Source organism: Octodon degus, unplaced genomic scaffold (assembly GCF_000260255.1).
Source record: "Octodon degus isolate 3935 unplaced genomic scaffold, OctDeg1.0 scaffold00192, whole genome shotgun sequence".
Classification (NCBI taxonomy): domain Eukaryota; kingdom Metazoa; phylum Chordata; class Mammalia; order Rodentia; family Octodontidae; genus Octodon; species Octodon degus.
This window is the reverse complement of record NW_004524768.1, coordinates 1,343,990-1,371,970: the sequence shown is the minus strand read 5'-3', so window position 1 is coordinate 1,371,970 and position 27,981 is coordinate 1,343,990. Positions and strand designations below refer to the sequence as shown.

At 43.2% G+C, this 27,981-nt stretch overlaps 2 protein-coding genes across 8 annotated transcripts in view; both read right to left on the bottom strand.

Annotated features, from left to right (window-relative positions):
• Positions 1–20,612, bottom strand: part of Secisbp2 (SECIS binding protein 2) — a 40,644-nt gene extending 20,032 nt beyond the window's left edge. For 2 of the 7 annotated variants that reach the window (XM_023704207.1, XM_023704208.1), the window contains exons 1-10: positions 20,471–20,607; positions 18,721–18,869; positions 11,979–12,228; positions 11,487–11,622; positions 9,499–9,692; positions 6,982–7,060; positions 4,959–5,146; positions 4,224–4,346; positions 2,141–2,230; positions 725–857 (exon numbers count right to left, since the gene is read on the bottom strand). In XM_023704207.1, the coding sequence (XP_023559975.1) occupies positions 725–857; positions 2,141–2,230; positions 4,224–4,346; positions 4,959–5,146; positions 6,982–7,060; positions 9,499–9,692; positions 11,487–11,622; positions 11,979–12,228; positions 18,721–18,869; positions 20,471–20,506 (1,378 nt within the window). In that variant the 5' untranslated portion in view covers positions 20,507–20,607. The other 5 variants (XR_002818730.1, XM_023704210.1, XM_023704209.1 and 2 more) reach the window with 5 other exon arrangements.
• A 1,839-nt stretch (positions 20,613–22,451) lies between these two features.
• On the bottom strand, positions 22,452–27,372 carry Cks2 (CDC28 protein kinase regulatory subunit 2). Its single transcript, XM_004644091.3, has 3 exons — positions 27,208–27,372; positions 24,095–24,222; positions 22,452–22,780 (listed from the first exon to the last, which is right to left on the bottom strand). Exons 1-3 carry the CDS (start codon positions 27,264–27,266, stop codon positions 22,728–22,730), a joined length of 240 nt encoding a protein of 79 aa, XP_004644148.1. The 5' UTR covers positions 27,267–27,372; the 3' UTR covers positions 22,452–22,727.
• Between the last annotated feature and the right edge of the window lie 609 nt (positions 27,373–27,981).

Below are 27,981 nucleotides of genomic sequence, written 5' to 3'. Positions count from 1 at the left end.
TCCAAGTTTAACGGTTCAACATCAAGAACTAAAAACTGCATGAAATTGCAAGTCCTGTATGGAAAAGTCTGAATATATATATATATTCCAAGATAATTCCTCTCAAAAAGGTGAAAAAAAGTGGGCCATATGTTGGACATGTCTGTAAGGCCATGAAGATTTACCCATTTTTCTAAAATGTTAGTTTAGCTCTCATACTTGGTTCACTGATGCACTTCAAGTTCATTTTCATCCATGGTATGAGGTAGGAGTTGAACCTCACTCTCCAGCACTTATAAATCCTGTTGCTCCAGAATCATTTCTGAGGATGCTGGTGTCTTTTGTTGTGCTTTTATCTGTGATTTTCAAGACAGATCTATATAGCCCAGGCTGGCCCCAAACTCATGGCAATCTTCCTATCTCAGCCTGAGTGCTGGGATTACAGGCACATGCTACTACAGCCAGCTTCTCTGTTCTTTTAATGGACTTGGGCAGCCTTATTCAAAAAAAAGGCCATACAGGTTTACCTCCAGTCCCACAATCCCACTCCACTGGCCTATGCTTATTCCATTATCAAATTTTATTAATATTAAATAAAATTATTTAATAATAATTTTATTATTAAAAAATAATTTGATATATAATATCAAATTATATATACGATTACTTGACTACAAATAAAAATATTCACAAAAATAATCTCTGAGAAGGCCTGTGACCCTTGGCGAGACTGGAAGACTCCTACCTGAGAACACAACTGGCTTGGAGGACTCCTTGGCCTGCCGGGCATGCTGCTTCTTCTCCAGTGCTGCTAGCATGCCTCCCAAATCCAGCTGCACTGGAATCTGGCTTTTCTTTCCACTATTTTTAAAAGTATTCTAAAAAGTTAAAAAACAAAACAAAACATAAGTTACTTGTAAGTTTGACACACTGAACTAACCATTTTACAAAAAAAAAAAATACAATTAAAAGATTAAAATGACAGTCATTATAAAAGTCATATTTTAAAAATCAAGTAATTAAAGAAAAAGCACCAATGTCACATATGCCAACAGTACTGAAGTTGTGCCTCCTCTTCCTTCCAGAACACTGAGTCTGGACTAAGTCACCTCCAGTTCTGTCTGCACCTCCACTGTGAGGGAGGGTGTGCATCTCCAGATACCAAGTCCTATCTAATACAGCATTTGCTACAAAAATTTGTGTGTGTGCCTCCTTGATTACTATCTCTAGCACCATTCTCTAACTGCTCTAGTAAATCAACAAACTGTCATGAAATTACAGTGCTAGGACCAAAATCTACACAGATGCAAGTCATACCCAGCAGATAATACCAAATGTAAGCCCCGAAGTTTGATGTATTCCAAAAAAATGCTATATGTGAAACACTCTCAAAGCTGTGATTTGAGCTTTGAGGCTATATACAAAGATATACAAGAAAGCCCTGGCACACTTCTTCAGGCATGCAGGCCCTCTACTCTAGGACCACCATGCCTTCCCTCTCCTGCTGTCACCAACAACCCTACTTGGCTGAGGGCTCCCAGCAGAGAGAGCACTCAGTGCACCAAAAGGCAGGCAGAGGGACCTGCTACAGAGCAGAGTACAGGGAACTGCAACAAACATGCTCAAGGATTAGAACTTTTTATAAATGCAAAAATATTTCCAAATTATCTACCTCCTTTAAAAAGTAAAACAAGTATGATGGAGAATAAGTGCCCCACAGAGTGCAAGTGCCTCATTATGATCCACCACTCCCTGCTGAATCCATGAGGCTGGGGGCTACCCCACAGGCTTCTGTGCTGACTGTGTACAATGAAACTTTGGTGCTTATTTTTTTCCTCTGTCACACTTTACCATCTAGCAAATAAATGCTGTTTCCTGAATCAAGTGAGTCAACTTTCTTTCCACTAAAGTTTCACAGGGTAGTTAGTGTTCCTGCCTTTCTGATAAAGCAACTGCAGGAACCAGTAGTTTTATCACAAATGGGACACAGCATCTTAGCTTGAGAGTTAACTCTGTTTCAACACAACTGCTCTCCCTATGAAAGAATGAATCAAAACAAAACCACCTTAGTACACACAGATGTCTGAAAAGTAGATTTTAGGAGTTTAGTTCACAAGGAAAGCTAAGCATAAAGCAATTGTGGTTTTAATCTAAAAATTACCTGTGGCTGATGTTTAGATTGAAATTTCGGTGACTCTACTCTGTCTCTTCTTTCAGAAGCAACTGCCAGATTGGGAAACTCCTCGGCATCCTAAGTAAACCACACACCCCTTTAGCTCTTTACCCATCAGAAGATGCAAATATGCCAAGTACAGTCTTTTCCTTCTTTAATGAGAGTCCAGGAAAGTTCTTAAAACTGATGCGGAGGGCTGGAGAGATGGCTCAGTGGTCTAAAGCACGTACTTGGAACAAGCTTGGCAAAGCACAGGGACTGCGGTTCGATCCCCCAGCACCACATGCCAGCCAGCTGCGCCCCCTGGTGGGCTGAGCTGGCCACACACACACACACACACACACACACACAATAAATAAATAAATGTTAAAAAAAAAAAAAACTGATGCAGAACATCCCCAAAATGCTAACTTAAGAGCTGCTTTGATTCTTAAGAGTAAATTTAAAGATCGTACTTTGAATGCACATATCCCAGAAAAAGAGTGCCACCAAGGATCCCAGAGGCCTACAGAACCTACCCTGCACTACCCCAGCAGGACAGGCCTGGAGTTTATATCTGTCTGTTTTCTGCAGTACAACAGGCCCCCAGATACCAAGACCCATGCAAGTAGCCATGTGTGTGTTGGGCATCATCACAGTTGTGTTGCTGTGTGTTCAATGAACAGTGCAAGAATGTACAGCAGCACAGCACAGTGGAGGACTCACTGTATCTGTGTGCTTGGATTACTTACACTTTACGTTATGTATCTGTATCAGAGGTGTGTAAGACTCACTTTGTCAGATTTACCAACAAACGTGACTTACAAACACTCTGCTGCAACAGAACTTGCTCCTAAATCAGGGACTTACTGAACTAGGGAATGAGCCTGGGACTTACCCACTGAACTTTCCTCTGGCCCCCTTTTTATTTACTTTTTGGTTTTTTTAAATGTTGAGTCCAAGGGGCTGGTGAGACTCAGTGGTCTAAAGTGCCTGCTTAGGCAAGCTTAGACAGGCGCAAGGAACCATAGTTCGATCCCTGGCACCACATGCCGTGCCAGCCCCACATCCAGTGTGGGCTGAGCTGGCCAAAAATAAATACATAAATTTTGAGTCCAAGTCTTATTAAGTCACTGAGTTGTCCAGGATGGATCACACTTGCACTCCTACTGCCTCAGCTCCCCAGGGTGCTAGGATTACAGGTATGCATCACCAGGCCCAGCTCAAGACCTTATTCTGTAAGGACTGTTTTCATTAGAAAACCCATCAAATCTACATTCAGATTGTGTTCTCAAATTTGTGCTCTATTAGGTTACTCCACAGAGACAAAGGCCAAATCCTGCTATAACACAATTTTAAACTTTTAAAAAAATCTTAGGTTCTTTTGCCAACATTTTGTCATTCTGTCAACATGTTCAGCACTCTGAGCAAAGCTATGTGGGAAACACAGGTCAGAAATGTCTACTGTTCCCTGGCCTGGCCATAATTCTCTGGCACAGGTTTCCACACAGGTATATCTACTCTGGAGGGGGCATCCAGGAGCCTTGCGACCCACTCCTACAAATTTGTAGGGGTGACCCAGGTTTGACCCTAAGGCTGGACACCGGGGCAGCATTTCTTGTGCCTGCACATGCAGCCAGGATGGCTGAGTGTAGAAGGGTAGTGTGAGAAGACAAGCAGGTCTGTGAGGAAGGAGTGAGAACCTAGCCTGGCTTCTTTATGTACCTGGGCATTACCAGAGTGTCTTGGGACAATAGGGGCACTTGTGGAAGTACTATGCACCAAGATTTCTAAGTAGAAAAGAAAGTTTTGTAAAAGCCAACATAGTAAGGCAAGTGAAACAACCCAGAAGAGAACTGAGGGGAGCTGTTAGTGACATGGCACACCTTCACTCAAATGTTTCCTGAGCACCTGCTAGGAACCGAAAGGAAAGGAGGACAGCAGGTGTCTGCCACATTCCTCAGCACTGGGGAAGGAGGTATTGGAGAGAATGCTGGAGAACTGCACTCAGGAAGCCAGTGTGGGCCCATTTGCCTATGAAGAAGGACCCTTTCCTAATATCACACTAAGTACATAATAAATACAAATGTACTTCAATTCTTGGTGGCTCTTGTACTGTCAGGATTTCATATTTTGACTGGGACTTCTCTTTCTTTTTCTTATTCTTCCTCGAGGCTTCATTTTGTTCAAGGTCACCACCTTGTGATGCTTGAGACTAGAACAAAGAAAGCAAAAACTACATTTTTATAGCATGCAATACAATCTTTAATAATATGTCTCAGAACAAAATTAAGGTATCAAGTTGTACCACACATGGCAGTGCAAGCCTGTAATCTCAAGCACTGAGGGAGGCAAAACAAGAGAATCCCAAACCTGATTCCCACAGGGCAGCTCAGCAAAAGCCTGTTTCAAACAAATGAAACAGGCTGGGGACATAGCTCAGTGGTAAAGCATACCTGGGCTCAATTGTCACTTGTACTCCTTAGCCAACCTCCTGTTTGTCAAGGTGCAAGTACAACAAGCTGAGGTTAGTGAGTGCAGGATAGAGTGCTTTTGATTATGGTAAGGGAGAGAAGAGAGTAGCCAATGGCAGGGAAAGTCATTACTATCAAAATGTGCGGCATGCATCATTTTTTCCAGTTGTTACACTGTGAAATGGTATAGAGAAGTTGTGCCACCAGAGCTATGTTTCCGCACACGGGCCACAGTGTCACGTGCATTTCATGTAGTGCCACCATCACCGCCTTCCTCCTCCAGGGCAAGCGTCCCTACTCCCCTTCTCCTCAGCCCTAGCAGCTACCACCTTACTGTTTCCAGTGATACATACCTTTTCAGTAGGATGAACATGTTTCTCATTGTAGGAAGGATCTGAAGATGCCAAATTAACACTTTTAGGATCTGCTGACGAAACAACAGTCTTCAGGTTTATCATCGAAGTAACATTCTTGGGAGCTGGTGACGGTTCTGAAGATAACGTCTGCCGAACAATATAACCCATTGGTGTCCAAGATAACTCTGCTCAAAGATAACCAAAATTGTTGACCAACCTCAACAGTAAACAGAAATTCTACAGTTACTCAAACATGCATTAATAAGTAATTACTCAGGGTATAACTGAAATTAGGTTACTGGGCAAAGCATCCCACTGGAAACCACAGTATCATGAGACTTATTTTCTTTCTGGGAGCGTGCATGCTGAATTTTTCTCTTTAACTTGTTAGGGTTAATTGGTTCTCCTAGTCTCTCAAGTAGGCAAGGTGAGACTGGGGTGGAAGTAGAAGACAGACAATATTTTAGTTAAAATACAATCTGCAACAATACCCATGTGGCAAGCACACAGAACTGAAGAGGTAAAATCTGGCCCTACTAACCTTGTTACTAACCTCAATTGATGTATACCTTTAACATCGGGAGTTAAAGATTTCTAGACTTCAGCTATCACAATAACTGGTCATTTATTTCTTTCAGAACACAGGTATAAGTACAGCAACACTACTCCTCCCAGGTGCCCATGAAACTCTCTCTACACAGACAAAATAAAAGGACATCCATCAGGACCTGGGGAAAGGAACATCTGTCTGCAGCCTGAGGCACCTGCGAACGGTCAACTGTTCCAACTACGCTCAGCCTCACACTCGGAACAGTAGTGGAAATGAAGCGCCACAGAAGCACATGTGCAGCAAACACAGCAGTGCACGGGAAAACACACCAGAGAATAAACTTGAGTTTTCCATTAGCACAAAATACCATGAATTTCCAGATCACAATCTATCATACTCGTCTGAATAAATTACTTCATAGCTGAGACAGGACAGATGGTTCCTGGGATCCTTTCCAGGGCCCACTGTGTGCGTCAGTTGTCTTCCTCACTCTCCCTCTGTACTGAGTGCACGAAAGCGCATGGCATGTGCCAACAAAACAGCCAAACACCAAAGCAGGTCTACAGAGCCAGATGGTACAGACTCATGTGACGGTAAAGCTAGGCTCCCTCACTTGTTCTGTAACTTTGGAAAAGTTTTAATAAGCATTCTCTCTTTATTTCCTCTTTTTGAGATAGGGTCTCACTGTAGTTCAGGCTGGCCTCGAACTCGCAGCAATGCTCTTTTTTTTTCCTTGTATTTTAGGGAAGGGTCTATAGGGTGTTCAGGGTCTCACTACTAGATCAGACTTGTAGTGATCCGCCTGTTTACAGCCTCCCACGAGCTGGGATTATAGGCACGTGCCACCATGCCCAGTCTCAATTGCTGTCTCAGCGTGCCCTGAGGGAAGGGCTGGCAAGCAGGGCCAGGGACTGAACCCCAGCCCCTGCTTGCAGGCACTTTAATCTGCTGAGCTATTTGGCCGGCCCTGCATAGTTGTTTTTTTTGGTTTTTGTATAGCAGCAATGCTCTTGCCTCAGCCTCCCAAGCACTGGGATTATAGCTGCGCCACCACACCTAAGGAGCACTCATTACTTCTAAGTGAACTGGGATTTAAAAACCTTTTCACTTTGAACATGGCAAAACTGTCACCTGAACAGATAGAAGTTCTCTAAGGCTCTCAATTTTTAAAGGTATTTGGGGTCCTGAAACTAAAGCTTTTAAAAATAGCACAGAAGGAATCATTTCTAAGGTTCATGAAATTCTCACTTAATTGGATGTGTTTCAATTAAAATTCTCATTTCCTCACACTTCTTGTATAGAGATGCATGACCTCACTAAACATTTTAATTTAACATCATCAACTCACTAGCTGCCTTTTTGTCAAAAAGGCTTTAAAACAAAAAACATGTAATTGTGTTGAAGTTAAAAATGAACTTGGAAAATACATAGCTCACTGTAAAACAAACAGCATTTTGCAGTGATTCTTACCTCTGGTGCATGACAGGGAACTGGAAGCAGCATTACCAGTTATAGATCCACTTGGGCCTTTTTCCACCACTGTCTCACCCTAAAAAGAAAATACATTAGATGTCATCAGGGAAATTCAAAGCAGCCATCTACCACCACACATCTTTTAAGAGTACAGACACTGCGGTGAGGCTAGGAGTGAAAGGAACCCTCGTGTGGCTGGGGCAAATGCACAATGTGGCCCTGCAGAAGACGGTTTTGCACTTTCTTATGAATGAATTATCAGGCCACAAATATGCAGAGAGGAAACTTAAATGCACAGTTTAAAAGTGGGAAAAGAGGCCAGTCTGGAAAGTCTACACACATTGTATGACTCCAACTGCTGACATTCTAGAAAAGGAAAAACTGGATCAACAATAGATCAGTGTCTGGTAGGGGCAGGAGTACAATGAGCAGGCAGAGTTTCCAGGGCAGGGCAATTTCTCCACATGATGCTCTCATTGTGGACACAGGTTATGTGTTAGTATAAACCTGCAGAATATACAGCACCAAGAGCAGATGCTAATACAAACAACAGATACTAGAAGACAATACATAGAAAGAGTAACGGGAAAAAACACCTCTTATCTACAACTTGGAACAGTAGACTTCTATTTCTTTGCCTACTATACAAACATCCACTGTTACATAGATCCAACAATGGGATCACATACTCATAACAATATGCGACTTCTAACAGACAGCTCTTCAGGCTCCTGACTCTTCCAGATGCAGTGTTCTGGTGTGAAAGCCAAAGACAACATTCACTAGCCCACATACCAGGGTCTACAGTAGCCCAACAAATGTCCAGAGATCAGAAACAGAAGCAGATACCACTGTGCCCTTTCAGGAAGACATGGCCTGCCTCACACAGTGGACAGAAGGCCTGCGAGGATACTGTGTAGCTCAGAGATGTGGTCACATCACCTTTAACCCCAGCACAGAAGGATTTTGAGCACCATACCAGCCTGGACTACACAGCAAGCATTTACCTTAAAACAAAACAGGTCTAGGCCTGGGGATACAGCTACTAAGAGAGCCAAGGCAAGTTCCAACTGAGTCTGAGTAAGACAGTCTCAAAATAAAACACAGAAGTGACTGGGAACAGTGCTTGGTTAGATGGCCCTGTTCCATCCCAGGACACAATAATGAACTAATTTAAAAGGCTGCGGTTAAGTGGGTGGCATATGCCTGTTATCCCAGCACTCAGGGACTAAGGCAGGAGGTTTTACCAGGAGTATGAGTTTATGGCCAGCCTGAAACACAAAGGGACATCCCGTCTCAAAAATTCAAAGGAAGTAGGGTGCCCCTGGGTTCAAACCCCAGTAACACAGGGAGGAAAAAAAAAACACATAGTATTCTTTTAATAAGTATAACTTTTATAGGGCTGGTCAAATAGCTCAGTGGATTAAAGTGCCTGCAACAGGTGCAAGGGCCAGAGTTTTAATCCCTAGGCCTGCCATGCTGGCTCTACCCCCTGGGGCAAACTGAGACTGGGTGTGGTGGTGAGTGCCTACAATCCCAGCTCTTGGGAGGCTGCAAACAGGTGGATCAGTATGTAGACCCTGTACCAAATACATTAAAAAAAAAGAAAAAGAAAAAAAGAGTTGGTTGTGGAGGTGCACACCTGCATCCAAGCATGGCTCAGAGATCAAGTCTATAGCCAGCCTAAACTACATGGTGAGACCCTGTCCCCAAAACAAACAAAATAATATTATAAATAATATTAAAAATAACAAAATAAGATTATAAATAACAAACCAAGTCAGGTGTGGTGGTACACACCTGTAATCCTAGTATTTAAGAGGCTGGGCATGACTGCAAGTTCGAAGCCAGCCTGAACTCCATAGTAAGTTCAAGGCCAGCCTCAACTATGCAGTGAGACCCTGTATCAAAAAAAAAAAAAAAAAAAAAAAGTAACAAATCAAAGGTAATCAACTAAAATAACATTTGTTAAACCTGCAATTAATAAGACTGGAGACAAGGATTTTGTTTGTGTGTGTGTGTATGTGTGTTTAACCAGGAATTGAACTCAGGCCCTTGCACTTGCCAGGGAAGTGCTTATTCTACTGAGCCATCTCCCCAGCCCCAGAGACAAAGATTTAAAAAAAAAAAACCTGGAATATTCAGAGCTACACTGCAGTTTTAAACAATACTATTTCTCTTTAAGTCTTTTTCTCTATATTCAAAAAGTGCCGAGACTGCAACATCAACAGGCAAAAGGAAGTCCATCATGTGGTTCTTTTACAAAGGCAACTGATAAGGTATTACAGCTTCAGTGTGGACAGCTCAAATAACAGCAGGCAGCCAAGGACACCATGAAAGGCCTTCCCAGGACTTCCTCCTTGCAACATGGATGTCACAGCCCACAGAAGGATTTAATGGGCCGTGTTGGAAATGAGGAAACGGAAAAGGTGTATGCTGAAGAGAAAGAAAGCACAAGACAGACAATTGCTCTGCCCTCCCGCACTGACCCCCCACTCCAACAGGTTCTCCCACCTGTTCTACAAGAGACACGGTGGAGCTGGACCGCAGAGGTCCCCATGTGCACTGCTTCTGTATCCCTGACATATTGCTCTCCGGACTCTGCAATTCAGGAAAGTCCAACCTACTAAATTCAAACTCAGGTTTGGAGGTAGATGGAATCTGTTCAGTGGTTCTGGACTTCCTGTCTGTTCGCTTATGGTAACCATCTGGAATTACAGAATAAAAAGTAGATGTAAAAATGCAGATGAAGTTTGATGACTATTAATCAAACTTAAGTCTCAGAGGAGAAAGACCACTCTTCGAGGCATCAAGTTGCTGTCAAAATGTCCTGATTTTGCTGATGCTGTCAACCTTCTTTTTAATTTAACCTTATTTATTTGATACTGGGTCTTACTACACAGCTCAGACTGATAGTGATCCTTCTGCATCAGCCACTCCAGTGCTGGGATTACAGGTGTGCATCACCATGCCTGGTTTCAGTAGCTGGCATGACCCACTCAGGTTCCAGGGCTGGTGTGGCATGTTACCTAGGGATTGAACATGGGTCTTTGCACTTGCCAGGCAGGCACTTAAGAGTGCTGAGCTATCTCCTCAGTCCCACCCTTCTTCATAGGCGTATGGAAGACAAATGACCAGAGGCATCAATCACTCAGGTTGGGCCAGGATTTAGAAAATCAAAATGCATTTTGAAATTTGGGAGAAATTCTAAAGCTGATCAAATAGCTACCTGAAACTGATAGCACAACTGAGCACTTTAATTATTCCTAATACATGTTTCATTTATAGGGGGGTGGCTGAGGTCTTGCTATGTAGTTCAGGTCGGCCTTGAGCTCACTCTGTAGCCCACGCCGGCTTTGAACTCACACTGAATCTTCTGCCCCAGCATTTCCGAGTGCTAGAATTATAGGTGTGTGCCACTATGACTTGATTCATAATATACATTTTAGAGTTTGGGCAAATTTAAGGGGATTTTAACAAATTCCCTACAACTAATAAACTTTACACTTTTCAGATTGATAGACCTGGAACAAATTAAAGGAAAACAAGTAGCGTGAAATTTATGGCCTCTGTCCCACTTTTGTCCATAAGTGCAGCAGATGACATGCAGGCTCAGTGCCATGAAGTCCCTCCTGGAACTGCAAGGTTAGAGTTCCTCTTTCCTTTCATACTCCCATGTGACCAGTGAGTCACATAAGTGGAGTCAACGAAAGAGAAAAATGCATAAACCAAGAAAACTAATTATATATGTAAATAAACTGTATTCCTAGTAACAATTACAAAGACTGTCAGTCATATATAAATAATCAAACTGGGCTGGTGGGATGGCTCAGTGGTCTAAAGCACCTGCTTGGAACGGGCTTGGCAAAGCACAGGGACCACGGTTCGGTCCCCCAGCACCACATGCCAGCCAGCCCCGCCCCCTGGTGGGCAGAGCTGGCTACACACACACACACACACACACACACACACACATAATTAAAAAAATAAAAAATAAAAAATAAAAAATAAAAAATAAAAAAAAATAATCAAACTGCAGCAGGAATCTGTGGCACAAATACAAATGGTGTCCTCTGAGCTCCTCTGAGTTACTACAACGGCCAGGTTTGGTATTATTTAAGGTGGGCCTTTAACTACAGTTAAACTCTCCCACCTAGTAAAAGTCTCCTGTCAGAACACAGTCAAATACAGTACAAAGGACATTACTGTAATTTGCGGTCATGTTTTGAAGCTTGCAGACATCACCTATTTGCTAGGTGATCTGAAACTCCATGAAAAGCAGTCCTAACCGGTGAAGGCCCCTCCTCAGTGCAATGCACATTACCACACTATGATCCTCTGCCTGAGACAGAAAAGGCTTGCACGTCCCATAGGAAGTCGGAGGCCCTCAGCTGTGCTGGGCTCCAGGTCTCATTCCCCGCAACAGTCACGATGAACAAGCCCACAGAGATGGCGAAGCTGCTGGCGTGGGTGATACTCCCCACACAGTCTGTTATTTTTACCTGGTTTCAATCTATTCTCAGCATGAATGGACACATGGTGGGGACCTCTGTCTGGCTTGATCTCAGATGGTGATGGGGCCTCAGTTCTTTTAAATTTTTGCTCATTGTATATTTTCTTCTCATCACAGGTTTTTTTCTGCAGGAGATAAAAAAATAACATAAAATAAGAAAAATTACCACTACAGAAAAAAGCTTTAAAAGAGTAAATTAATAAGCAGTCACAATTCATTTTTAAAAAGGTTAGACCAAAGGCTAAAGACAACCCCCACAAAAAAGTGGTGCTTAACTATCATGCAAAAACATAGCGATTTCTTACCACATTAAAGCAACTCACTTGGGGCCAGGGAGATGGCTCAGTAGAATAAGCACTTGCCTGGCAAGCTCAGGGACCTGAGTTCAATCCCTGGTTCCGAAAACAAACAAACAAACAAAAAAAAAAAACTATCTCTCAAAGCAACTCACTCAAGGATACAACAAAAAGCATTTCCTCACCTTTAGTGGAGCTTTTCTTTCTTGTGGGACAGCACACATATGTTCGTTTTGGGGCTTCACAGTCCGAAAACTTCGGTGACGACTGGGTTGGCTGTAATCATGCCGTGAGGCAGGCGCTGAGCACACGTTCTGTGTAGACTCGAAGGCATATGGAGGGTAAGCGTAGGAATGTAGAGTTACCTCTGAAGACAGATACTGGGGCGGAAATGCTGAAGCTCTGAAGGCTGTGTCTTCTGTATATATTTTCTGTCTAAAAAGTATAAATTATAGTTGTATATTTCATAATATAAATTAAAGAGCTTAAAAGTTTGTAATATGCTGGGTTTTTTTTTCCTGGACTCGTAGTGATCCTTCTTGTTTTTCAGCCTCCCAACAGCTGGGATTATAGGCACGTGCTACCACACCCAGTGTCATTCACCATCTCAGCACGCCCGGAGAGTGGGGCCAGCACAGCAGACTGGGAATCAAACCCCCAGCCCCTGCATCTGCCTAAGCAGGTGTTGCTATCTGGCCAGCCTAATATGCTGACTTCAATATAATTTTTAGATCACTTGCTCTAGACCTAGAATAGCCCTCATTAAGACACACTGTAAAGGGTTAATGTAAAAGTAATGTGACAAGTTAATGTAAAACTAAATGTCAAAAATTACTCTGCTCAACTTTCTGTGACCCTGCTTCCTTGTGGGACCACAAGGAGGCTTGGTGTACCATGGATAAATCAACAATGGACTGAGACTTCCCAGAAAACAATGCTCCCAGAAAAAAATGTATACTGAGTAATGGTCATGCTGTCCCTAAAGGTACTGTTCTATGTTAAATGACAAATCTGTTTGCCAAACAGGGTGCAGTTTCTACCTTTAAAACCTCTATACTTCTAAGGCTCCTGGCCATTTGTCCTCTCCTACGTGAGTATGGTCAAGTGGTCCTGGACCCAGTAATAAAAGGCTCATATTTAAATTTTAATTTGGACTCAGATCTGGTTTCTATGTTGAGAACCCATAACACACATGAAATATCTTTCTCCTCTTAGAAGAAAGACGTTGCCTGTCTCTATTTTCTTTTTCTTCAATTGATGAGCAGGAAGTCTATAAGCAATGCAATTGATTTGCTAAGTTTCAACTAAAGGCTGATATAATTACAAAACACTAAGGAGCTGAGTAAAATGTAAATCATAACCACCTGTTTCCCATAAGTAAGTACCAGCAGATGTTTCTTAATCTCCAGAACTATATCAAAGTGTACTGGTACACAGAAAGGCAGGAAAATTCAAGCCTAAACAGGACATATACTATATGGTCTTCTAACAGTCAAGAGATACAAACACAGGCACCATTTAGCAGAAAACACATTTCTTTTTTTTTTTTTATACCGGGAATCAAACTAAGGACCTTGCACTTGCCAGGCAGGTGCTGTGCCACTGAGCTATACTGCCAGCCCAGAAATCACATTTCTGATCTGCTGCAATTAAAAGACTCCTCCTACAAGGAGGTCACTACAGGCCACACCCACGACATATGAATGAGTTTGCTTCCTTCCATTGAGTCTTCACTACACTGCCTCCTTATCACTGTGTATTAGTTCATGAATTCTACAATAAACTTTGATCCCATAAAGTCTTATAAATCCTATGAATTCTAACAATGAAAATATCCCTAATAAAACATAAAACCTCCTCAGTGACCTTAAGAATCTTCAGACAATTACTGCTCCAAAAGGAGCACACAGAACTAGTTCTTTCTAAAGATCAACATTCAAAGCTTCACCCCATTACCAACAGGCTCCTCTGAATTCCAGCTTGATTGTGTTAGTGGCTTAGCAGGTTGCAACGGTGAAGAATCTATTATCCATAGAAAATTGTGGTAAAGTCGGATATGGTATGTAATTTCAGCATTTGGAAGTCTGGACCAGGGGGGTCACTGTGAGTTTGAGGCCAGCCTGGGACCCAAAGTAAGCTGAAGGCTAGCCTGAGCTAGCTTTTTGTTTTATGTATTTTTCTCTGCCTATAACTTCATTTGCACTAGACAGGAAGAAAAAATAGCAACTTTCCAGAGGAATAAGGACCAGTGAGGTTGCAGAAACCCACAAGACTGAACTGTGAAGAATCTGAAGACAGAGTGAAACTCTGTCTCAAAAGACAGACAGACAGACAGACAGACAGAGAGGAAAAAAGATGATGAGTTGACAGCAAAACAAAGGAGAAAAAGTATTTTTTAAAAAAGGTCCCAAGGGGGCTGGGGAGATAACTAAGTAGAATAAGTGCTTGCTTGGCAAGCACAAGGCCCTGAGTTCAATCCCCAGTACTGAAAAAAAAAAAAAAAAAAAGTCCCAAGGGCCAGCCAGATAGCTCAGCAGATTAAAGTGCCTGCAGGTGCAGGGGCCAGGTTCAATCCCCGATGCTATGCTGCCCCTCCCCACCCCAGGACACTCTGAGAAAGTGACTGAGCTGGGAGTGGTGGCATGAGCTTATAATCTTAGTGCTCGGGAGGCTGAAATTAAGAGGATCACTAAGAGTCCAATCTGTGTAGTGAGATCCTGTACTGAACACATTTTTTTAAAAAGTCCCAAGTCCAAAAAATAAGGATAACTTCTCACAGATGAAACGTAGCAGAAAGAAAAAGAAGGAGAGAGAGGGGAGAACAGAAAAGCTGGCAGGGACCAGGAGCTGTCTTGAAGGCTGCTGTCATCCAGGAAATTTTCAAGACTGTCAAAGGACCCTGACTGGGCCCAGATTCTTTACAATTCAGTTTTTCATACTGGATGGGTCCTGTGGGTTTCTGCAACCTCACTGGTCCTTATTCCTCTGGAAAGTTGCTATTTTTTCTTCCTGTCTAGTGCAAATGAAGTCATAGGCAGAGAAAAATACATAAAACCAAGTATCAAAGAGACAATTGGCCTGCCCTGCTGGCCCCACCCCTGGGGCGTGCTGAGACAGCAACTGAGACTGGGTGTGGTGGTGCACACCTGAAATCCCAGCACTTGGGAGGCTGTAAACAGGAGGATCACTGTGAGTCCGATCTATGCAGTGAGACCCTGTACACCCTGTCCTAAATACAAAAAAGAGAGAGACAACCCACAGTCATCAGTGTCTCCAGAAAATTCCCACTGCCACAAGTTGCTCAGATGAGCCCGAGTCCACAGTGGCATGAGCATTTTACATCCCACAGGGCTGGCGCCTGGCAGCACACACTGCCTCCAAGTACCTCCCTGGAGGACACTTGCCTCTTCCTCCCATCTTCCCTAATTTTCCAGGTTCCACTGTTGTGAACTATGCTGCTCCCCATCCAAAGGCCCTTCTGCTGTTTCTTCTGCACCCCTTCACTCTGCCACTAAAACTCATTCAGTGGAAGCTTCTCCCCTTTCTGCTCAGGCTTGAAATATATAAACAACAAAGCACCTTCGCCAGTTCTGGGCCTCCGTCTCCACCTTTATAATCATTCCTATGATTTCACTTTTCCCCAGTACAGTACATAGACATTGCAAACTTAATGCCTGGTCCACGAACTAACCCTGCTTTCAACCTCTGTGTTTTGTTTTGGTTTGTCTGGCTGTGCTGGGGACTGAACTTAGGTGCCTTGCACTGAGCTACATCCACAGACCTTAGCCCCCCACCTCCACCCCCTGCAACAGTTTTTTTTTTTTTTTTTCCTTAAGACAGGGTCTCACTAAGTGGCTAAATGTCCAAGCAAGGGTTGAACTTTCAATCCTATCTCAGCCTCCCAGCTGGGACTATAGGTATGTGCCAAACACTGGCCCAAATTCTGTTCTCATAAATGATCCCACAGATCCTTCTGTATATCTGAAAATTACAATACTGCATCTTTCTCAGCAAAACATACAGTGAAAATCATAGAAAGATGCCCCCCCAGCTACTTTGTTTTGAAATGGGGTCATGTATTTAGTTCAAAATGGTCTTGAATTCACTATGTACTCCTTGAACTCAAAGTGATCTTCCTACCTCAACCTTCTGAGTACTGAGGTTACAGACATGTGCCACCTTGTCCCACACCCACTTCTGTTTTGAACGGGTCTGTTAAGTACTTTTCTCACCTAAACCTAGTCAAAACTTTTAACCGTCTCCTGAAATTTTAACTGGACTGAAGAATGATTATTATGACCCGATTTAAAACCACCAAACACTCCCTATTTCCTATCCCGCTTTCAACTTTATCATGCAAAAGTCTAATCCACACAAATGCAAAGCTTAGCTATTGTATACTAGGCCCTGTGCTAGCTCTCCTAGACCTAGCCCAGTGCTTTTAACTAAAACACATCAGCAGTGCTTTTTGAATTTTCCTCAGAATACTATAAGACACTGAAAATGCTCTACAAACTTCTATCAACAACAATAGCAGTTTTGGAGAATATCATCATTAAATTCAGGTCAAAAGAATGTTAATTCTGCTTCTTTGGTGAACCTTAACTAAGGCACTCACGAAATATCAATAGTACTACATAAAGACAGGATTCCAACTTTGTCAAAAGCTGTATCTTTCAGTATTTCCTACATAAGACTATGAACCAGATAATGACTTTTTTCATGTGCTCCAGTTTTCAGTCTTGAAATTACAATTCTGGAATTTATAGCCAGTATAAACTTTTCAATCATATTACACAAGTACAATCAAAATAAAAAAGAAAAAACTTCACATCATACCAAGAAAACATAAATACAGGATCTTGTATAAACATTAAAATAGACATAGACCTTAAAAACAAATCTATAGGGGCTGGGGAGATAGCTCAGCAGCATAGGCATCTTCCTGGTAAGCACAAGGTCCTGGGTTCAATCTTTGGTACCAAAAAGAAAAAAAAAAAAAAAAAAAAAAAAAAAAAAAAAAATCTACAAATAAGTTTACACTATTACGTGAAAGGCTAACAAATTCAGCTAAAAGCAGAAGACAGGGACCGGTGAGATGGCTCAGTAGAATAAGCACTTGCCTGGCAAGCGCAAGGGTCTGAGTTCAATCCCTGGTTCTGCAAAAAATTTTAAAAAATAAAAAAAAATAAGTAAAATAAAAATAATAAAAGCAGAAGACATTTTGAAAAGACCCTGAGACTAAACTTGAAAAGGAAAAAGAAAATTTAAAAGAAAACATAGGCCTTTTTTCAAAGCAAGTTTAGAGCAATTTAAAACTTCAATGTAAAGAAAAATCCATCTCTGTAGGACATATATAAAGCAAAACATCTAAAAGCAAAATTCAACAATTGGCAAAGAATTGTTCAAGCCAGATGTGGTAGTAACATGCCTGTAATCCCCACACTCAGAAGGCTGAGGCAGGATGCTTGTTGCCAGTTCCAGAATAACCTGGGCTACAAAGTGAGCTCAAGGCCAGCCTGAACTGAATAGTGAAAAAACAAAACAAAAAAAAAAATTATTCACACAGAAAACAGTTATGGTTGCTCACCTCTACCCCTTCCATGAACAAGCTTTTAAAATGGTAACCCTTAAAAATGAAAAGCATGTTAGGAACTACCAGACAGCTCAGTGGACTAAAGCGCCTGCTTAGGCAGAGCACAAGTGTTCATCCCTGGCATGCAATGCCGGTCCTGCCCCCAAGGCACACTGAGACTGGGATTGAGAATAGGCATGGTGGCACATGCCTGTAATTCCAGAATTTGGGAGTCTGAGAACAGGAGAAGCATGAGTCCGATCTACATAGTGAGACCCTGTAGACCCTGTACTAAATACACACATAAAAAATAAAAATAAAAAACAAAGAGCGTATTTTCCATTTGGCCCTTTTATTGTCCTGTTTACTCTTATCTATCCTTCTTACCATTTCATCTTCCATTAGACATGATTTTTTTTTCCTGAGGTGCAGGCTAGGCAGTCTACCACTGAGCTACATTCCGAAACCCTACATAGGTACATATCCATCCCCTCCACCCCATACAAAACCCTCATAATGGGGATTAAGCCCAGGGCCTTTGCAATGGGTTACATTCCCCACACATTTTTATTTTGAGACCATTTCATCAAGTTGCTAAATTGCTCAGGCTGGGCTCAAACTTGTTCTGCTTTAGTCTCCAAAGTGCTGAGGTTACAGCACGTACTACCAGGCTGCTACTTTTTTTTAGTTTTTTTTTTTTTGGCGGAACCAGGGATTGAACTCAGGCCCTTGCGCTTGCCAGGGAAGCGCTTATTCCACTGAACCATCTCCCCAGCTCTTGGTTTTTTTTTTTTTTTAATCATTTGTTTATTTGTTTGGTACAGGGTCTTGCTACACAGCTCAGACTCATAGTGATCCTCTCAGCCTCCCCAGCACTGGGATTACAGGTGTGTGCCACCATACCTGGACTCGTGACTGGCATGGGGCAGCCTGGGGTTCCAGAGCTAGCATGGCATGCGCTACTGGGGATTGAACCCGGGTCCTTGTACTTGCCACACAGGCCCTTATACCACTGCGCTATCTCCCCAGGCCATAAGCTTGTATTTTTAAACTGCATGAACAACTGGAGCTTAACATTGCATTTCCTAATAAATGCAATGCAGTCTCCCTCTTTATTAAACTAATAATAGACTGAGTACTAGGGTATAAAGGCAGAGCTGGAACTCCAGTTTTTGCTGGCACAGGACGTGGTTAAACTGCCTACCGGCTTAGTTCCTTCTTAGTTACACAGCATCCTCTCCCCACCTACAAAATTTTACTGTGGTAGCTATGGCCTTTCGTGAATGTCCAATCACCATTAAATGAAAGAACTATAGCCCCTAGATAATGTGAGGCTTCTATAAAATACGTACTCAGTCACTGGTGGTTCCTGTACAAATGGATAGTAGGTGGCTGCACAGCTAGGGAAGACACAAGCTTCTGAAGACTCTGTCCACGCGACATTGAGCCCAGCAAACTTGGGGACAAACGGTTTCACATCTGCTGATAACTTCATGCTTCCCTGAGAGGAAAAGGAGGAGAGGAGGCGTTGGATACATACGCTCTGAGATCAATCAAATGTAAACAAAATGAGAGAGGTGCTCCACTCTGGGGTTTTTTGTGTTTTTGAGACAGGGTCTCTCTGCAGTTCAGGGTGGCCTTGAGCTCACTTTGTAGCCCAAGCTGGTTTTAAACTCGAAATGATCCTCCTGCCTCAGTCTCCTGAGTACTGGGGTTACAGGCATGAACCACCACACCTGGCTGATTGGTTTGTTGGGTTTTTTTGGTACTGGGGATGGAACTCAGGACCTCAAGCTTGCCAGGCAGGCCCTTATGCCACTGAGCTATCTTCCCAGCCCAAAAAGTGCTCCACTACGAACAGTCCCCAAAGCTATCATTTAAAAGCTTTTGCTTAATGAAGCCTACAATTCCCTTTGCTAAAAATTTCTTTATTGTGTTCTTTTACTTAGAAGTTTTTTGAATTATCGTAAGTGAAAAACACCAACCAATTAAAGTGGAATTAAAATTCAACCTAGAGGGGCCAGGGAGATGGCTCAGTGGAATAAGTGCTTCCCTGGCAAGTGCAAGGGTCTGAGTTCAATCCCCGGTTCTGCCAAATCAATCAATCAATCAATCAATCAATCAACCTAGATCACATATAAAAGGCCCTTAAGTAACAATGTATTTGTGATTTTAATGTTGGAAATTGGATTTTTTACTTCTCAGTTTTAATTAGACATACAATAACTAAGAAATCTACCCCTAATGCAAGTACACCTGTGAACTGTTTGCCTGCTGCACTCAGAGCATGCTGCATATACTTCCATAAAATCTTTCAAAAACGTTATGAAAATTTCTTTTTACTGTGTAAACTAAGAGCTGCTTTACTGAAAGGGGTATGGTTTGATTCGCAAGAAAATCATTTGATCACAAGTGAGCCCTTCATATGTAAAATAAAACGGTTTTAAAAAAATTCTATTAGTACATATATGACATAATAATATTGACATCCCTTGTGGGAAGCTGGCACATGGACATAACACGTCTTAATTCCTTTTATCTCCTTTTTGTACCTCCCCCCTTTCCACCCATCTTTTCATCCCCTTTTTTATTTTGGTACATTTTTGCAGTACATAATGTTTACAGTCCTTGTTTGGAATTAGCACGTGTACGTAAATGTGTTCCGAGAGGCGTAGTAATTTACTTAGGACTACAGTTTTTAGTTAGCCTAAAGCTAACTTCTGGCTTCTACCAGTTACACAGTGTACAGCGAAGACCGAAATTTCAAAAGCCCCGAAGTGCTTTTCGGTAAGCTGCTCCTTCCCCAGAGTGCGGCAAGTCCACCGAGATGCCCAACCCTGCCCGCCAGGCAGGGGCAAGGCGGCCGTCCCCAGCTCTCGCGGCATCACACTACCTCCTGCGCCAGCCGCGGGCGGAGCCTGGGCACCCGGCCACCAGGCGAGCCCGGGGCAGGATGCGGGTTCTAGGCCGCTCGGATACCGTCAGCGGCTCCTACCCACATCCACCGACCAGTCCTGGGAACACCCGCCTGAAACTCCGGTACAAGCCAGGCCGACAGGCTGAGGCCGGCGAGAGGCCACACCAGCCCCTTGCGGCCCTTACCGTGCCTTCAGGCCCCCACGGCCCCCCTGACGCCATGGCAGGCAGGCCGAAGGAGCCAGCGCCCGCGAGAACCCGTACCCAGCACTGCAGACAATTCGCGTTTCCGCCTTTGGGGGAGCGTGAAGGAGTACGTCATCAATCTACGACGGTCTAGCCCCTTTTCCGGCCGCAAAGCATGAGGGCTCTAGACCTGCGCGAGCCAAAGAGGCTCGTGACTGCGGCGGTTGAATTGCGCAGCAGCTTGATGTAGGACACGCCGGGTTATCTAGTGATTCCAGTCAGGGCCGCAGGGACTTAAAAACGGCCAAGTGAAGCCGTGGTTTTCTCATGCCCCGTGGCCTGTTGGTTCTGTTTAGGAATGCAGGAGGGCTTCTTGGGTACGGTCCCCTACAAAGCACCATCCTTGCCTTCCTACGCTTTCCTAATAGTCCCGCTAAGTTGTTCACTTAAGGGGATATTTGCATACCCTGTAAGTCCTCCGCACCTGGAAGCACACAAGCCTGTTTATTGGCATCTCATGACTTAAAACTTCCACTGGTTTGGAATTAACCGCATAAAATAAGTGCACAGTGTTTCACCAAGTGTTGAACACAGAATGTGCTAAGGTAAGGAGATGGAAAGGTACTTTTTACAGGTGGGAAAAATACTAAAGAGAAAATTAAAATTTGAAATAAAAACCTACTTAGGATGCCTAAGACCAGGCGGACATACCCAGCAAGCCAGATAACAAAACTTTTCCCTTTATGTAAACCTATTTTTGTGGACTTTCTGACCTTGTAACCTGAAATATGACTTCCTCTGGAACTCATGGCCTGCTGAGACAACGTAGTAAACTTCAGCAACCCATGATGTCACCCAGCCCTCCAATCATATGCACCACATCTGCTTCTGTACCTGTTGTCCTTCTCCCATTCAACCCCCCATGGGGCTGGGGAGATGGCTCAGTGGAATAAGCGCTTCTCTGGCAAGTGCAGGGGCCCAATCCCTGGTTCCGCCAAAAAAATAAAGCCCCCAAACCCCAACCAGCATGGCTGACAGGAGCCCACCAGTGTAATAAACTGCCTAAAACTTCTTGGTGCTGTTTCTTCCCTTGTTTGGCCCATTTTCTGTGACAGCACTACACAAGGCAGGGCAAAATGCCACCAGCACCGAGAAATTGTTTCAAGGGCAGAAGTCTAAAGGAAAGCCATTTCAAAAGACCATTAACACTCAGGCTTGGGAAAAGGGACAGGTGGACCAGAGGAAGCCTATGAGCAATGTAGTTCATGAATGAGTTAAGATGACACAAGTTGTAGATTTTCTGCCACTTTTATAGACTTGAACTGGTAAAGCAAAAACCAGAGGTAGCTCCAGTCCTTGTTTAAGTGGGTCCTACAAGTTTGGTACTACTACTGAATCTGTGCTGGAGGTTGAAGGGTAGCTGTCATCCTCCCACTAAGGCACCCTATACAATACGGTTGTTTACTGGCTTCTCATTCAAAATGCTCCTCTGGTATAGCAATAATCTGTTTTCATTTAACACTAAAATATTTCCTTAGCAGTCAAATGGATGAAAAATACATTATGGCATGAAAACATTTACAGTGCTTCTCAACCTTCAAATATTCCATGTTTTTAATAGGAGGTATTATCTTCACTTAGCAAATGGAGAAAAACATGCACAGGGTTAAGTGGTGGCAACCCAGAGCATTAAACTGGGCTTTCCTGTTCACTTGGGAGATCCTAAATGTCTAGAAATTGGACTAATGACAGCTATAAAATGTGCTCTGCTTCTAGTTTTAACATATCCCTGGCTTCTCAGCTTCTTCATTAAGTTGAAACAGTACCCCCCATACCATGCTATTTTAAATCTCCTTAATTTAAAGGAAATTCAAAGTTCTTTTAGGTTTATTTCCTCAAACCCATAATTATAAAATCAAAACCAATCTGAATTAGTCACAAATCAACTGGGAAAATACACCTAAATGACTTCAAACAGAGATAAATGCAACATACAAACTTTATTTAACAAAAACAGGTAACATCAAACAGGCACTTTTATTAAAAAGAAAAACTGTCTAGAAGAAATGTCTTAAACACCTTACAATAACCTACTTGTAGTTGCATTTAACTGAGCTCTGTTGCTGTGAAGAATACAGCTCATGCACAGGTATGGAAGAATGATTTGTACATTTTTCAAGTATTCACTGAATACTACCCTTATATACACATATACATTAAATTTGAAAAAGATTTAACTGTTGATCCAAGATACATTTCATTTTTGTTGTTCTTTTGGAAGAGGTCGTCTGAACAGAAGAATATGCGGTTCTGTGGAAAGAAAATGTAAATAATTCAATATAGTTCAGTCAAAACAAAATGAATCAACTAGCTGGTTTCAAGTGAATTTTGCTTCAGAGGCACTTTAAACAGAAAATGGTCTAACAAAAGATTGCTAATATTTTAGTTTTTAATGGTGTTTTTACTCAATAGGAGTAAAAGACAGTTTTAATTCTACTTTATGTATTTTCAGATTTTGTTCCAAGGTGGCTCGTGCAGAGCCATAGCCCAACCTCGAAAGCATTGTAAATTAAGTTAAATAATAATACAAAAATAGAATTCAAGCCCTCAACACTTCATATTAGTTTATTTAATGCAAAAGCTTTTGGTTAATATTACAACAGTATGATACACGTCAAATATGCCTAATTTGTTATGGCTTGTGTATAGTTGCGCCGCCCCCCCCCCCGGGGGGCCTCATGCAGTCTTGGAGTGGCTTCTTGACTTGTGATTGAATACTGTGGATGTGGACAGTTGCACCTGGGGGGGGGGAGGTAATTTGCATTACAATATAAGGAGGGGGGGGAGGGAAGCTAGCTGCCTGAGCTGCTGCTGCTACTCCTCGAGATCACTCTTGCTCTTTGCTGCTACTAAGTAAGGTTGCCCTCTGCTGTGTGCCACTCTGCCTTGGAGCCAGCTGAGCATGGACTGAAACCTCCATTAACTGTGAGCTAAATAAACCTTTCTTTCCTTCATTTCATGTCAAGTGTTTGTCCCAGCAAGGAGAAAAGAGTAACTAAGACACTTGTATAGCACAGCTGAAACCAAATTACTATCTTTCATAATGAAGTGAGTATCCTTTCTGGGTGCTAAAATAAACTCACTTTTAATTGTATTGATATCTATAACGGAACTTAAAGACATTTGAATTATCTCTTGTTTTTTGTACTGAGGATCAAACTCAGGTCCTTGCACTTGCTAGGCAGGAACTTACGCCACTGAGATATCTCCCTGACCCTGAATTGTCTTTTAAGTACTTAGTTTTAACATAAGGGACAAGGAAATTCTAGGTATACTTTTCAGATACTATTACCCCATGACACATTTTATAACATAAGAGTAGCTACTTCTCAACATTAGTTATTCTTGTGGGTAGAATATATTATATTCATCCCCGTTGCATTTTTATTTAAAATAACACATTCTAGGGAGCTAAGGAATTAGTTATTAAAAAGAAAATCCAAATTTTCTTGAGATTATCATTCAATGTACGTATTACAAAAATACTCAACTAAACCACTATTTTGTTTATTTTTCAAAACCACTATTTTAATTCAGCTAACACTTTACAACAAAAAAATGTACCTGGCTCGTGAATCATGTAATGAACCCAGCCTAGACTCTGCTGGACACCAAGTCTTCTCCATTCCTCTTCAGACATCAGATGAGTTTTGGGTACTTGTTTGGACAGTTCTCTGGGCAACATAACATGCCTGTTAAAAGGTACAATCAAGCATTAGTTCTTCATTCCTTATGATCACTTCATACACCACTGAAAATTTGAAGTTTTTGTTATCAAAACAAACTTCTTTAAAACAATTCTATATTATAATACAGATGCCAATCTTTAGCATTTATCTGGTTTTTGGGAGCCTATTCAAATTCAGAAATCCACAATATGCTGTCTAAAAAGCAGTGGACCATCTATACATTTTTTTTCTGAAAAACAATTTTGCTTGTAAATCTCCAAAAACAGAACACCCAAATCTAAACTGTGTACATATGAAGGATGGATGGCACAGCCACAGTGGTTAAGGAACCTGATCCCTGACTGCAGAGTTGTCATCCTGGCCCCATACTGGACTTTTCATGAGGAAAACACAGTATATAATTCCAGAAACAGATAACTTGTTTCCTTTACTTATCACATCTAGTTTACAAGTTCTTGTAAAACTCCACAAGCTGTTTTTATTTTTATTTTTTGGCTGGCTCAGGATATCTTCAGGGCAGGTCTGGTAAGGCATGAAGATATGGGGATCAAACCACAGCATCCTGAGCCTGACTGCTTTGTCTAAGCAGGCACTTAAATAACTGAGCTAACTGGCAGGCTCCCACACAAGTTTTTTTAACCTCAAAATTTAAAAGAAAAGTATATACCCACTGCAAATGTTTTTGCAACTTCATACTCATCTTGTTTTCCAGTTAGTTACTGATATACTCAAATCTTTCAATTTAAGAGCATATAAAAAAATCCAGGCCAAATAATGATTATGTGTAACTGTAGCCCTGCCACACTCTTAAAAATAAAACTGCACTCAAATTCCCTATTACCATATAAATTTTTATGAAAGCCCCATTCCTACCACTTCAGGAACAATACTAGCTTTGCCATTAGCACCAATTTTGACCATTACCAATGAGTTGACCAACTGGGAGATGATAAGTGCAGTCTGGTCACTTGTTGGCACATACTCCATAGAATTTGTATCATTTCTCATAAATTAAATGGAGATTCTTTATACATACTAGTTACCTCACTTGAGGAGGAGTTTGGGAGATGAAACCTAAGGAGACCTGAGTCACACCCACAACTGTATCTTTTACTTGGAAACAAGGACCCAAGCTGGGCTCAAACCTGAGAACCTTTCTGAATGCTAGGATTATAGGCATGTTCTACATTTGATTATCACACTCATTCTTGAAATGCTGGTAACACCTAACTTTTGAGCCTCTACATTTTGAACCATATAAACAGGCTCTGGGTTTGATCACCAGGATTTGACTGAAGAAAACAAAAAATTTTAAGTAACATGAAACTCACATGGTGATTAGAAAGAGGGTCTCAGTGATAGTTCAGGCTGTCCTTGAACTCACTAGCTCAGTTCTCTGGGCAGTTCTCCTGCCTTAGCTTCCAGAGTGCTGTCTACTTGTACTGTACTACATAAACCTGCTGTACCAGGGAAGAAAAGACCGGCCCTTTTATGTAAACAAGAGCCCAAGCCCAAGAGAAAGAGACTAGAAAACTATATTTGTAGATACAGAAGTATAGGTTACTGTTGACAAAAAATACTAATCTGAAATTTATTCTGGTCAGGTGTGGTGGTTCATCACAGCATTCTGGATGAATCAGAAGGGTCAGTGGTTTTGAGACCAGCCTGTGTAATTTAGTGACTAAGACCCTAACTCAAAAAATCTGGAACGTAGTTTAGTTTAAAGCATTAGACTTTATCCCCAATATGGGGAAGAGGGGAAGATTTCAGCGCATGCAACAACACTGCTTTCTGGTTTGTTTTTTTTTTCTTTTTGTAGGAACCGGGGATTAAACTCAGGAACTTGCGCTTGCCAGGGAACCGCTTATTCCACTGAGCCATCTCCCCGGCCTACAACACTGTTTTCAAGTAGTACTAAGTCTACCTTCTATTATTGGATAACTCCCCCAGTGAGGCTCCCAGCATTCCACCAGTTGAACATTATGCCGTAGTATTGCCCAGTTAGGATTTTTTTTTTTTTTTTTTGGGGGGGGGGGGCGCCGCTCAGGATGCCTTCAGGGCAGGTCTGGTTCAGCTTGAGGATGAGGGGATCGAACCACAGCATCCTGAGCCTGACTGCTTTGTTTCAGCAGGCACTTACAACACCTGAGCGAGTGGGCAGGCCCCCCATATTGCCCGGTTAGAAATGCGTACCTTGTACTTACTATATAATCTATCTAAAATATATAACCAGCAAGGGGGGGGGAACCTCATGCGATTCCGAGAAAAGAATTAAAACAGTGCAAAGTATTATTCATTTGTAAAACAACCCAGAGTAACTGTTTCCCTTGAGCGTAGATTTCCATGATAATGAGGCGGAGGACCACACTCCAGTCCTGGTTATCTAACCTTACAAAAGCAGCAGGCGAAAACAAGGTTACCATCTGGCCAAGGAAGGCGGAGGCTTTACCACCCTAACTACATCTCAGCGGTCCCCCAGAAGGTAAAGTTCTAGGAACAACCCAGCCCTCTTGGCGAGCACCGTCCCCGCGAGTCCGGATACAGTATGGCTGGTAACTCCAGTCACTCCCCTCCCACGACCTCGTTTGCAACTTCAATCGACACTAGTGCCCCCTCCAGCAAGCAGAAGCCAAACACCGCCCAAGGTCGAAGCACAGCGAGGGCGCTGTGAGGGGCCACTTCGCCGGGCGCCCCGATAGCTGGAGGCGACCCGCCCGTCTCAGGGGAGCTCTTCTCGCGGGGATCCCCACCGACGCCACAGGCAACGACGAGGGGAAGCGCGTTCCTGCGTCCAGTCTAGCCCGGCCCAACCCGACCCAGCGCTGGCACCGCCCAGGGCCCCGGCCGCTCCCCGTCCCCGCGTGGGCGGACAGAGGCGCCCCCGGAGCTCCCAGTGGGCGCCCGGCCGCCCGGAGCGCTCCGGGCTCCAAGGGTCCCGCGACCCAGAGGGCCTGGCCGGCCGGCCGGCCGGCCGCCACGGTTACTCACCGATACTCGTAGTGCTCGTCGAAATACTTGTCCGAGTAGTAAATCTGCTTATGGGCCATTCTTCCGGCGCGTCGCGGTGCGGAGAACGAAGCGAAGGCGAAATCGACCGCAGTTCAGCCAGACACGCGTCTCCTCCGGGCCAAGGCAACGACCAGACTGAGCCAACGACCGCAGGCCCAACGCTCTAGATTTGAATCCGGCAGCCCGCCCGCGATTGGACGACAGCGCAGACCAATCGCCTGCTGCGCCAGCCACGAGGGGCCGGGCTAGGAACTAGCCTATCGCGGCCGCCCGTCTGTGGTGTTGGCTTCCCGGCCAGCCAATAAGCGGCCTGTTGCGAAGTTGCCTGTCGGAAGAAGTGAAGATTTGGTGTAGTGGGGCAGGGAGGGGAGTCCGGACAGGCAAGGGCGTGGTCCGGGAAGGGCGGAACTGGGACGTTAAGGGTCGCGTGCGCATGCGCAGGGTTTAGAAAGTTCCAGGGTAGTGGAGCCGTTGGCCTGGCTGACCTGAGGGTGACTGAAAGTATCGCGAGATTTGGTGGGACCGGAAGCACCTCGGTGTAGCTGTTTATCCTGAGCCTTTAGTCTGTTGTGCCAGGCAGCGGCAAGTGGGATTTGTTTGAGACTTCACTGAGTTTAAAAAACACTTTTTCGGGTTATAACGCCCATGTTTCTTTTCTTTTTTAAAAATGTATTTGTTACAGGGTCTCACTGCGCAACTCCGAGTCGTAGTGATCCTCCGGTTTTTGTCTCCCCAGCGCTGGGATGACGGGCG